Consider the following 13,311-nt stretch of genomic DNA (forward strand, 5'->3'; position numbering starts at 1 on the left):
TTAGTTCTAGTTTTAGAGAGAGAAGCTTTGAAGAGTGTTTTACATTTTGTGAAGGAAGTTGGACCTCTCTATATGAGAGTAGAGACTTTTGGTCTAATTAGGAGAAACCTAACTACGTGTTTGATTAGGAAAAAGAATCGAGCAAGTCAGTTTTTCTTATTAGTAAGGTGTAATCAACACGCCCAATGGTTCATATTTAGGGAAAGAATCCTTTAACCGGCCTTATATGGAAGAAGATTCTGAAAACACATTCTGAGACACTACTCAACACCAGATCAAATATTCACTCATGATATCAACTACTGAACAATTTCATCACTTCTCTAATATGCGAATCAAAAAAATTGAAGTAGTTCCCTCATTCAATTGCTTCATTGTTTTTTCTAAACCGCCTTAATCAAAACATCTTTTTGCGTTTTGCAGAACTACGAAATTTTGCTCTAAAGCATTTTAAAAGAAAAAAAATGAAGATATGAGGTCGGCCCTCGTCTCTTTCTTCCCTAAAAAGTAAATTTGTCATTGTTAGGGGCTCCCAACAATGACTGATTAGGAGAAGATCGTTGAAACCACCATTTCTTAAAGTTTTTTAACGAGCTGGAGGGTGGCCGACCCTTTATGGCTCCGCCCCTGCCTACTATTGAAGTGATTACCTTGATTATTAGTAAAAAGTAGGAATGGCAACAGGTAGGGTATCCGCGGGTAGTGCCAATCCCAAACCCTTACCTGTTTATTTTTTAATTACCCGTACCCTTCCCATTACCCTAACGGGTATATGTTTTACATCCCATACCCGTCCCAATTTAATTCACGGGTACCCGCGGGTACCCTTACCCGTTAAAAATCAATAAATAAAACAAAAAATATTATAAATTTAACAAAGTATAAATTTAATAAATCATCATCTAAAAATTGAACAAATGGAACCTTAATCAATAAAAATGAAGTAGTTCAGTGATATCACTTAATAATCGAAAAACGAAAGGCTGGTGTTCAAATCTCACATCTTACATCTAGAACATAATAATATTTTTTAATATATAAAAAAGTCATGACGGGTACCGGGTACCCTGGGGGGTCTTCCCATACCCGTCCCATTACCCTAACGGGTAATGGTTTTGATCTCATACTTGTCCCATACTCTTTTATACAGGGTACGAGTAGTCCCATTAGGACCGGATAGTGTCGGGTACCCGCGGGTAGAGTACCCCTTGCCATCCCTAGTAAAAAGGATATAGAAAATATATATAGCAAAATTGAGGGACTTTTATATATGGTTTTGAAATCAAGGAGCCATAAAGAAAGAAATGTTAAAATTGAGGGCCAATATGTGTAATTTACCCCCGAAAAGATTTTGCCGTTATACAGCACACAACATCTCTTTCTTCACAGTTTTTCGATTCTCCGCGGACACTCTGAAACAGATACACGTAGCCGTTACCCGCCGGAAATGGCGGCTACTTCTCCTCTCAGATCTTCTATTAGAACCCCATCAAATGACTCCGCCGCAATCGCCACATCCACCACTAAAAGTCCCAAACTTTCTTCTCTACTTCGAATCAACAACTCCCAATCACAGTCCAATTGTTTGACTAACCGAATTACCATTAGATGCGATAATCATCAAGACACCAGCTTCGGATTTCCATCTGGAACCGATCTCATTCATTCGATGCAAAATTCTCCTCTCTCTCTTTCCTCTTCTGTTTCAATGGCCGCCTCTTCTGCCACCAAATCGGGCACCAGGAATGTTAAAAGAGTGTGTCTCTTTTACTGCGACGAGACAAGAGCATTGGCTCAGCGAATCGCCACTGAGTCCGATGCCATTGAGCTCCGCGCCATCAATTGGAGGTGATTTTATCATTTCCCCTCTGAATAGAACTTTGAATTGTGAAATTTGAGTGTAAATTAGAATTGAAATTGGTTGTAGGAAATTTGAGGATGGATTCCCAAATCTGTTTATACCTAATGCGCAAGCAATTCGTGGGCAGCACGTAGCTTTTCTGGCCTCGTTTAGTTCTCCGAAAGTGATTTTTGAGCAGCTTTCAATTATCTATGCATTGCCCAAATTGTTTATCTCTTCTTTCACTCTCGTCCTTCCGTTCTTTCCCACTGGAACCTCAGAGCGTATGGAGGATGAGGGAGATGTTGCTACGGCTTTTACTCTTGCTAGGATATTGTCTAACATACCCACCTCGAGAGGAGGTCCAACTAGCTTAGTGACTTTCGATATCCATGCTTTGCAGGTTCTCACCTTCTGTTTATTTCTTTCAATTTAGGTTTTCTGGATTTTTTTGCTTCTTTTTTAGGGAAAATTTCTCAAACTGTAAGTTTTGGTTATATTTTAGGAGAGATTCTACTTTGGTGATAATATTCTACCCTGCTTTGAGAGTGGGATACCTTTGCTTAAAAATCGGCTGCAGCAGCTCCCTGATTCTAATAATGTAAGATTTTGTTATGGTCGACTATGTGAGGAATTCTGATGTGTATGTTGTTGTTTTCCTGTTATTGTTCATGAAATGATTGAAAAAAGCCTTAAATTGAATATAAGAGGTCCTTTTATGCACATATACAATGAGTGAAACCAAAATCAACCTGGTTCTGTGGTACCTAATGATTATTATATCTTGATTACCATTTTTCAAGCTGAAGAAATGTTCTGTGTTTTTCATTTTTCAGATTGCAATAGCTTTTCCTGATGATGGTGCATGGAAGCGATTTCATAAGCAACTTCAGCATTTCCCCATGGTATTAAATGAATATAATTTATCTTTGTTGCTCATGAATGTCTCTGTATGGATGTTCTATGTTGTACAGAGACCTTGATTTTGAATAATTTCCATGTTTCAGTCTCGGAAACTAAAACTTTACATTTCGGGTCACTAATTTTAAAAATTGAAAACTCGTGTGCTATTATTTTTAGTAGGAGATGGCAAATTATCAAATTTCTTAGCAAGTTATCATGTGCCAATCATATTACATTAACTCCTCTATTTTTTTTATAGATCATCTCCTTCAAGCTTTCAAAATGTAACTTGCATGTAAATTTTCTTGTTGTAGATATATGAAAAATTACAAATTCCATCCTTATAATTTTAAATTTGTAAATATGCCCCTATTACTGAGACGTTTTCCCCATGTTTCCATTCCCTAGTTGTTTCTGTTTTCGTTTCAGATTCCGTGCAACATAGAGGATGCTCAATTTTGACAGTCCATCAGTTGCTTTGACTAACAGAGATAGAATTTACTGCCATTACTATTTTGTCAATTGTCTAAAGCTTCTTCCATTATTTGTGAAGAGTTAGCTTTTGAGTTCTTACACTTATGATGGATTAGTATGGTGCCAAATTCTGTCGATTTGTTAGGCAGAGAAAGTGCTATCTTACAGAAGGTAGGACAACGAATTTAATATATCAAGCATGTATGGTGCAATTAAGATGTCCACGTAAACAACTTTGACTGCCAGTGTGTGTATGAATTAGGCCTCCTACTGGTTATTGTATAACAGTATGCTATATTTAACCATTGAGCTGCTTACGTAGTATAAACTGTGCAGATTGTTTGTGCTAAAGTTCGGGAAGGTGATCAAAGAATCGTGCGTATCAAAGAGGGAGATCCTCAAGGAAGACATGTCGTGATTGTTGATGATTTGGTTCAGTCAGGTGGAACACTTATTGAATGCCAGGTACCAAAATGTAACATGAAATAAGTTAGGGGAAAGTCAAATTATATGATTAACATTTAGGATAATTGTCAAATTAGATCATGCAATTTAAAAGTTTCTGTGGTTGGACTGATATTTCAACTCGTGGTTCTTGACCGTTTTCTAATTTCTGCTGCTGTTTTTGTGTATGATCTACAATTTGATTAAAGTCTAAACTGTCTTAATGTTTGCAGAAAGTATTGGCTAAACATGGAGCAGCACGAATAAGTGCTTATGTGACGCATGGAATTTTTCCAAATAAGTCATGGGAGCGCTTTGAGGTTGACAATGGAGGTATCGAATACGTATAGATTAATATTATATTTGGAGCTACATTTCTTTATTTTATTTTTCATCAAATGCATTGATAGAGATGAGAGGAAAATATGGCTATGCCGTCTCCGTTGAGCTTTGCTCAGTTGGTAAAGGCTAAGCTTGGCGAATGTTGAATCCCAGATTCAAATATGATGAACAAAAACCAGTTTGTAGTGTCATCTGTTTTTGCTAGTTTCTTCCAGTCTATAGTTTCTTGTTTTGCTAGTTTTAGTGTTCACTGTTCTTGGATAATGCCTCTCTTTCAAACAGTACAAAGTGGGTAAAATACATTCATGGCCCTTGAACTATAATGCTACTAACATTATAGCCCCTAAACTTAATTTCTTGACATAAAATATGCTTAACTTTGTCTTTTCGTTATTGTAACATCAAAGTCGTGATCAACAACAACAACAAAAAATTAACGAAATGACAAATGTCACGGGGCTAGGTCTGAGCCAGGCCAAAACCCCGTGTGGCGCCTTGACTTTCCCCAAGTCTCGGCCAGCCAACTCCTACCGAAGGAGTCTACCCCCTTTTAAGCGTCTCGTCAATGCATATATCGGTATTCCGTCCCGGAGGGTCTCCCTGTGATTAAACATCGCCCTAGAATGGGCACGCACTATGTGCTCTTGGCGGCCCCATAGTGTAGAGTTCCCCTCTATGGAGACACCCGCCTCCCTTCATGAAGGACGTATGCTCGACTCTCCTGTCCCGGTGGACGAGGGTGGATCGTTTAAGCCAGTTCCAACTACTGACCCAGGGGGCGGCGGAGATCTAACTCTAGGACAGTCCATGTCCTCTATAGTGTTCATTATACCAATACCGCCTCTTCCATCAGCTTACGTTGATATGTCTCATTCGCCACTTCATGCCTAAGCCTTCTCGTAGCTTTTGCAATGCTTGGGGTTGAGTTTGTCTATGGCCAAACTCCCCCCTCTTACATTGATCTACACAAGTTTGACTATGTCATCGACTTTGTTTTATCCATGTACATATTTTACCCTCATTATTCCATTAATCTTTTAACGGTTTTTTGTGGATTTGGATTTTAATGTTACTTTAATGTAAAGTTAAAGGATTTTTATATCACGAAATGAATTTTAGAAGCTATATTGTTGGTAGCACTATAGTTCAGGGGCCATGAACGTACCCGACACAAAGCTTGCATTGTCTTTTTGTTTTTATTCAAAACTTATTTTTCTCTAGTCATTTTTTCTATTTTATGATTGCTTATATGGAACCATAAAATTCCTGTATAACTTTTTTAACCATGATTTAGGCAGGATACATTGATGATAATCATGAGCAGCCAGATAATTAATTAGAAAACATAACGTTTTATTTCCCATTAGTACAATGATATCTAATTGGAAGCCCTCTTAAGATGGATATTATAAGCTAATACTTGGTCTTTGGTTGTGGCACAGGGCAACCGGGAAATGGGTTGACATACTTCTGGATTACAGATTCTTGCCCTTGTACAGTCACAGAAGTGAAGAATAAACAACCTTTCGAAATTCTTAGCCTTGCTAGTTCAATTGCATCAGCACTTCAGATCTAACACCATATTACATTGATACATGGTAGAAAATGTTGCCAATTGAGACATTTTTGATGATTTATTGATGAGTCTGAACCTGTCAATTTTTTTATATGAGCATAATTTACAATAACAATCTAATTGACGTGACTATTTGTTTGATACAATTATCATTTTTGTGTCATATTATATATAATTATTATGTGGAATAATATAGATGACAGATCACACACTACAATTATGACAATAACCCATGGGTTATTCACCTTAAAATCCTCTACTAACAAAATTTCAGTGTTTATTTATACAGTGAAAATTCTGTAAGGACTGTTAAAATGAACTAATTACAAAAATCCAATCAAAACCAAAAAGCAGTGTAATTATTTTGACTCCTGTTCTTCATATGTAAAACAATTTACAGAACCCACCAACATAAAAGGAAGCATCAGTTCACCTAAGTTTGCGAGAGATCTTTATATAATTGAGTAACTTTTTAAGAGCCCTACCACTGTCTATGGCTTCTCTAGCTCTGTCCAGGGCACAAGAGACATCCTCGGCATCGTCACATCCCACCAAGTGGTCCACCATTCCAGCATTTAGGACTATTCTATCATAGGCTGGACCTCTTTCACCATCAAGAGCTGCCAAACCTAACGCTATACTTTTGGAGATCTGACAGTGTTAAAAACATGCGGCATATCATTATACTGTAGCTGATAGAGAAAGAAAGAAATACGCACTACTAGATGAGATTCAATAATAACCTTGACCATCATACTCGGCACGCAAATGACTCTTAGGTTTAAAGTATGTACTATCTTACCATATGTTGAACAGTTCAACTTGAACTTTCATTAACCAATAGAGTTGCTAAAATTCAAAACCTTGACCCCTCTGATCTAAGAATCCTAAACCTTGACCACTCTGATCTAAGAATCCTGATACCATGTCAATGTACTATTTGACCCAAAAGCTTAAACTAAACTAAAAAATTGCTTTTATTATTATTTGACCACTCGATCTAAGAATCCTGATACCATGTCAATGTACTATTTGACCCAAAAGCTTAAACTAAACTCAAAATTTGCTTTTATTATTATGTTATTGTAAGCTTGGAGTATATGCCAAAGAAAAAGAGAGAACAATTGTACAAGAGACTTGGATAATTTACCGATCTATCAGTTCTTGGCGTATCAGTGGGTTCAAAACCATAGTCCTTTGCATTAACCTCCATATTGAAACTCTCACGAGACACCCCTGAATATACCAAAAGTTGAAGTTTCAGTACTAGAAGATTGGTGTAACATAATCTACAAGTTACATGTCAATTATGATTATTATGATTTTCCTACTGGTTATGACTTATCTACATATCCAAAATTAAGCAACAGATCATATCCTCATGTGAGACAAACTATTCAGAAAGGAAATTAAAGAAGACAGATGGGTAAAGTATGCAAACCATCAACTTCACAAGCAGATGCCTTGCTCAGGGAACGGAACCCTGAACAGTAGTTTACTGGAAGTCCTTTTGATGCATTTGCAGAACGCAATCTTGTTGTCATCGAAAGTGCTCCTTCCTCACCCTAAATTAACAGCTTCATCAGATGCTATTTTAACCAAGTTGTGACTAAAAAGATAAATCCACCCATCTGCTGCAAACCATCTCTTATAACAAGAAGGATTTTTAAATCGAGCTAGAAACAAGCACTTGAGTAGTTGACTTTCACTGCATAATGTAAAAGATTCAATTCTCAAAAGCATCTTGTCACTAAAGATTGCAAAGGGATAAATACAAATAGAGCAATTCACTCAAGATAGAGGCATACAGCTGTTTCAATATTAATATCGAAGGAATTATTTTCAAAAGATTACAAGACTGCAATTCAAACCTTCACCACCAAACCAGAATGAACACCTCTTCTTTTCATAAGCATTAAAAGAGGGTCCTCGTAACCTTCATGATAAAATCCAGCAACAATTGCTTCCCTTCCTCGAGCCTGTTGGAAATGCCAAGTTAACTCATACTACATTATTTCAAAGACGCATGCTAAAATAAGCATCATATTATCCAAAAATATAATCATTGCAATTAAGCACATACATAATGTAAAAGATTTTAAGGTATTCTTCCTACTAACTTCTTCAGAGAGAAATACCTCTCCAAGGTAGAATTGAGGCACAATACAGGCAGTTGCTTTCACATAAGTAAAATCTTGATGCTTTAACAGGCATTGCATAGCAAGAATGAACAAATTAATAGAGAAAATGCTAATGCCTTTTGTATTGCCTTTCGTTTTTGTGTCATGTCAATTAAATTGAAGGTATAACCCTTAAAGAGGAAACAACGGCCACCAAGATGCAACATTTATACAACTACTAAACTAAAAATGTGGCTTACCCTAACAAATTGCTGAACCTTTTCAGTTGTTGCTAGTGGTGGTCGTTTCTTTATATGCTCCCTCAAGCCAATTAAAGAATACCTGCAAACAAAATAACAAAAATGGAGTTAGAACTCTCATGAGCAAATTCCTGGAACTCCTATGGACATGGTACTGAAGTCTTAGTGTCAATAAAGTCTCAAATGGCTAAATTAAGTTATTTCCACAGTACAGAACAAAGACCATTATAAAACAGGAAGAAAGAGCACAAAGAGAGATCACTCCTCGTGGAAAAAGAAGCAGAGATAAAGGCTTGAAATAGATATACGTGGTTGGATTTCATACAGAGATGGGGAGGCTTCACGCTGACTGATGTAGGCAAAACCAACATCCTCATCCTGAAACAAGAGTCCTGACAGTTAAAACAGAGCAAGCTTAGGAAGGAGAAATGAAGATGGCAGGCAAACTAGTATGTTATAAAGACCTCGAGAAGTAGTTTAGCTTGCGAAGGAGTCAAGTGTGTATTTGCTCCCATGAAATTCAGCATTTGTTCCTCAGTGATGCCCCCCTAAAGAAATGCAGGACCCATCAGACATTCTTTGACAAGAAAGATTACATTTTCCATTATATACGAATGCATCACGGTTTGCATTTCAGGACTTACTACAATATGCATGGAAGGTTATGCTAATTTAGAAAACCAAATCACCAGTTTCTTATTGTAGATATCAACACAAAAAAATTCAGCAGATGAACACCTAATCAAAGAAAAAACAGAATAGTGCGCAAGCTAAATGATAATAGAGCAAGGGCCGACCTTAGGTGGCATCCATTCCACACCATGAAGCAAAGATGATTCGCCATAGCAGGACCTAACTGCAGCTACAAACAAGGTGCTCCTAAAGTACCGTGTGTTTCCATCATAAGGTTCACCATAATGAGTCAATGATCTAACATCTGCAACTGGCGGAGGACCTAATAATAATCACATTACAGAAAAAGCTATATTACTGATTCAAGGTACTCAATCAATCACTAAACAGCACAAAACAACAATTCAATCATCAAAAGTTTACCATGTTCATTGTCGAATGCAAGACAGTATGCTTTCAACTCGCGATCAGTTTCCCTGTTCATACGTTGACCAATTAAAAACGCTGAAAGCAATGACTCACTAACTCCTGAGCACTCATTGTCATCAACTTTCAGGGGAAGGACCTCCTTTAGAACACCTTGGGCTTCTTCATATCCAAGGTGACCTCCAGCCAAAATCTCTCTAAGAGCTCCAACCAATCTCATTTCGCTAGTACAATTGCCAACATACTGAGGTCCAATTGGACTCCCAATTCCCATGATCGAGCCTTCGGGATCTGCGATGAATATTACATCAGGCGGTAGAGCTCGAACTAACAACGGCCAAAAGTTATTCATTGCCTTTCTTTCCCCTTCACTCCACTGGGTTGCTTCTGGAAATGCATTTGCACGAATTGTCATTGCCGCAAAGAAGGCACCAAGTTGTGCTTTTGAAACTTTCTCTTCATCTTTAAGCTCTCCGGTTGCTGAGATAGAAAAAAAAAAATTGGAGTCATCAAAAGAAAAAAACCAACCGAATTTTAGTAGCTGACGATACAAAAATAAACACACCTGATCGCAGAATGGTTTGCAGAACTTTATTGGCCTGGTCTTCATTGAGCGGTTTGGTTTGAGTAGGTCCAGTACAAACCCTAGCTTGAGCTTCTAGTACAGTCTGATTCGGTTTGGGTAACTTGGAGCTCCGATATGAAGTAGAAAGCGTCGGATTCTTAAAGCCGGATTCCGGAATCCCTAACTGATCGATTGTGGCAGAGTCTAGTGCAGCTTTGGTAGTCAAACAACATCTCCTTCCAAGCCCAGAATCTCGATTGAATCGAACAGAGGCATGGAATTTTGAAGCGGTTAGAGTACGAGAATTGATTATTGGAATTGAAACATAAGGTTGTGGATTGAGCAGAGCTTTCATGGCGGCGTCTGTGTTAAAGATCCTTATCTGCCAATCCGATTCTTCCTTGGAAAATGCGAAATGGAAATGGCAGAAAGAGCGGGCTCTTGTTGGTTGCAGTTGGATATCGACGCCAGAATACATTTTTTTATTTTCTAATCAATAAATAAATAGTGTTGAAATTCCTAAGTGGCGATTGCAGATTTTGCAGCTTAACTGTAGTCAACGATCTAGCAAATTGCGGCAAAGTAACACCTTCGCTCCTTTAATACCCAATAAATTTTAGTTTTTATCCCTATATTTTAAGTTGTGAACTTAAGCTAAAATATAAATTTTTTTTTTTTTCCCGAGGGAAAATGCAATTTCATTAATACTCAATGTCGGACACATCCACATACCTTATGAATAAAGAGGCTGAGTTCCAATAAGTTGGACTAGGCCAATTGCAGACTTTGCTAGACTATCAGCCACTCTGTTCGCGGTGCGAAGAACATGAGTGACCTTAGGCATATTACACGAACTAGCTAACCTGCGACAAGAAGATAACAACACACCAAACTCTGTAGCATCGGGCTTTTTTGAGTGGAAACCCGAGACTACCTCTACAGCATCCAGCTCTATTTCCATCCTGCACCAATTATTAACCGCAATCCACTTCAGCGCATCCTGTAGGCCGTGAGCTTCAGCAAGACGCGCGTCCCAGACCCCTCTCACCTTATTAACCCAGCAACCCAAGATTCTACCAGACCAGTTCCTACACACAAGATCGAAGCCTGTTTGACCCAGCACCGAATTGATTGACACGTCCACGTTCACTTTCAGGAATGCCGGATCAGGAGGGTGTCAGGCTCGGGGTGGCCGGGGGCGACTGGCGCTAACTGGGGCACTTAGTGGTGCCAATTTTTCCATCTGAAAATCCCTTAGCCATTGGTCGACATGACGGATTGCCACGGAAGGAAGGACAACGCGATTCTCCCACAGCTTCTGGTTTCAGTTTTTCCAAATCAGCCATAGGATCATGCAAAGTCTTTCACCTAAACGTTGGCTGCCGTGAGACTTGAGCGTACTTCCCAGCCATGACGCCATCGACGTTGCTTCTCGCGTTATATCAGTCAAGCCCGCTGTAGACCAAAGGCCTTTCGCCGAGTCACAGTCCAGAAATAAGTGCAAGCCATGTTCGCCATATTGACCACACATTATGTTGGGGTTTAGTGTCCTATAGACAATTGTTCCAGGATATAAACCTAATATAAATGAATTGTTCTTTATGTCATTTGTTTTAATAAGATATGGTTTTATAACTGTATGAAGGCAACCTCCTTTAAAGAACTAAACAAGTCTAATAAAAGGAAATCCCTAAGTTTATTTAAAGTGATTATAAAGTGTTCATACAAGCATGAAGTGAGACGAAACATTATAATAAACTAATAAACTTAAAACCACCCCAAGTCAAGTAATATGTTTTGAATAAGGGATTGACATATCACTGTTGAGACTTGCATGTAACAATGTCTTCTGTCGAGACAGAGAGCTGATCTCACAAGCTTCAGATATGCAGATATCTGGACAGTTACATGGATCCAATGAAAGAGGTTCATTAGGATTGGGGACCCGACTTGAGACAACAGGATGGGTAGATTTATCCTTGTCACATGTTCATCTCATTGGTGTTAATAGGTATAAGTAATCCTAAGACTCAAAGAAATGTTAATTAGTGATTCTGGATTATGGAATGTGATGCTTTGATCCTGTTGTAACACGATCCATAACAGAGATGACTCTGGGGTGTGAACGGCAGACGTTGGGTATCGCAGGAAGTAATTGCAGGATAGTTATACATTGGATTGAGCATTTGTCACTCCTGATAAATGGGAGATACGTCCAAGGATCGCTTGTGGAAGACTTAACTCTAAATCCTTGCAAGGTGATAGCTTAAGACTTGAAATGCAGATTTCACTTAACCTATCTAATTGGAGTTAACTCGGCCTGTACAAGTAAAACGAACGTCTCGTTATATATGACTTGACATTGCCCATAGTCATAAGATTCTGTTCAAGGATGTAGTTGATGAAGGATCGAATTATACTGTAACTAATACGGAAAGGTCAACGACGGAATCAACCTGTCTTCTTATAGCTCTGGGAGAATATTTCGGATCTGCCAATCACAGTTCGCGTACTCATTCCGTTATGCAAAGATTAAATATAATTCTAAGGAATTAATTTAATAGTTGTATATGGCTAGAAGCAATAAGAACCTAATGGGTCACACATAAGACTTGGAGCCCAAAAGAGAAACAGATATTAATTAATTGATGGAAGCCCAACTGAGTCCACCAAGGCCCAGTAACATAAGGGGGGGGGGGCGATTTTATGTAGATAAAACATAAAGGAATTAATTTAATTTTGCAACAATTATAATTAGATTATGATTGTGAATTAAATTAATTATAGGATAAATAAGTTAGGAGGTTTAATGAGATTAAATTGATTCTATTATTATCCTATCAATAAGTTATTATTGTCTTTATATTTAGATATAATTATAGATAATAATAACAAGAGTATTATTCCAAATATAACTCTTATTAAGTAACCTAATTCTATCTAACTAGGGTTTAGATACAAGAGGTTATTTATACCCCTCCTATTAGCAAATTTCGGCTAACCCTAGTCTCTCCCACAGACTGAGAATTTCGAACACTACAGTAGATTGCTTCTGAATCAATTGATTTCATCTCTTCCTTTTTCTCCTTGATCTTGTGTTGATTAATTAGAGGCAATCTATCTTGATTGTTATTATTTGGTTGAGTTCTAATCGTTTACTTATATGTTTTGTTATGTTCATGAATGTAGAAAAGACATACGAAAGGAGAAATTCGTTTAACTTCTCCTACATCAGGTCAGTTCACGATTTCGCGGATTCTCGGAGATTGAACCGTCTGATCGTCGCGAGTTTTGGACAGGAGCTTCTAGACATATTCTTCCACGTTTTCACCGTTGGGGATTGTTGTTCGGAGGCCTGGAAGGTATGTTCGGATAGGGACAGATTGGTAGACAGTTTCCATCTCTTTTGAAGTTGTGGGCACTTCGTTTGCAACGGTAGATTGATCGTCATAAAGGTATTTATGTTCAATCCCTCCTTGTATGAAATAACGATTAACGGATCTTGGGAAAAGGAAATAGGTAAAAATTTTATATTTCCGCTGCCAAATGTTTGCCTATTTTCCTTCAGTGGTATCAGAGCCTGCGTTAAATCCGTTATTTCATATATGAAAATAAAAGGGTTTTCAATCAGATTGAATAGATTTATTGTTAGGTTAATTAATCAATTTGATTCGGTTAATTAATCTAAAGATAAATGGTTAAGATGAGATTAAGATATACATGTTTTG

The 13,311-nt window shown here is 37.9% G+C and overlaps 2 protein-coding genes across 2 annotated transcripts; one reads left to right on the forward strand and one right to left on the reverse strand.

The window, feature by feature from the left end:
- Positions 1–1,393: 1,393 nt before the first annotated feature.
- Positions 1,394–5,728, forward strand: LOC136229068 (ribose-phosphate pyrophosphokinase 3, chloroplastic). The gene is made up of 7 exons (XM_066017633.1): positions 1,394–1,848; positions 1,928–2,243; positions 2,346–2,441; positions 2,677–2,745; positions 3,554–3,682; positions 3,895–3,994; positions 5,446–5,728. The coding sequence occupies exons 1-7, from the start codon at positions 1,448–1,450 to the stop codon at positions 5,577–5,579; spliced, it is 1,245 nt and encodes a 414-aa protein (XP_065873705.1). The 5' UTR covers positions 1,394–1,447; the 3' UTR covers positions 5,580–5,728.
- A 68-nt stretch (positions 5,729–5,796) lies between these two features.
- Positions 5,797–10,120, reverse strand: LOC136229066 (uncharacterized). Its single transcript, XM_066017632.1, has 10 exons — positions 9,584–10,120; positions 9,016–9,498; positions 8,757–8,914; positions 8,424–8,507; positions 8,285–8,337; positions 7,960–8,041; positions 7,451–7,558; positions 7,021–7,144; positions 6,730–6,815; positions 5,797–6,230 (listed from the first exon to the last, which is right to left on the reverse strand). Exons 1-10 carry the CDS (start codon positions 10,059–10,061, stop codon positions 6,009–6,011), a joined length of 1,878 nt encoding a protein of 625 aa, XP_065873704.1. The 5' UTR covers positions 10,062–10,120; the 3' UTR covers positions 5,797–6,008.
- Positions 10,121–13,311: the final 3,191 nt, after the last annotated feature.

This window comes from Euphorbia lathyris, chromosome 5 (assembly GCF_963576675.1).
Source record: "Euphorbia lathyris chromosome 5, ddEupLath1.1, whole genome shotgun sequence".
NCBI lineage: Eukaryota > Viridiplantae > Streptophyta > Magnoliopsida > Malpighiales > Euphorbiaceae > Euphorbia > Euphorbia lathyris.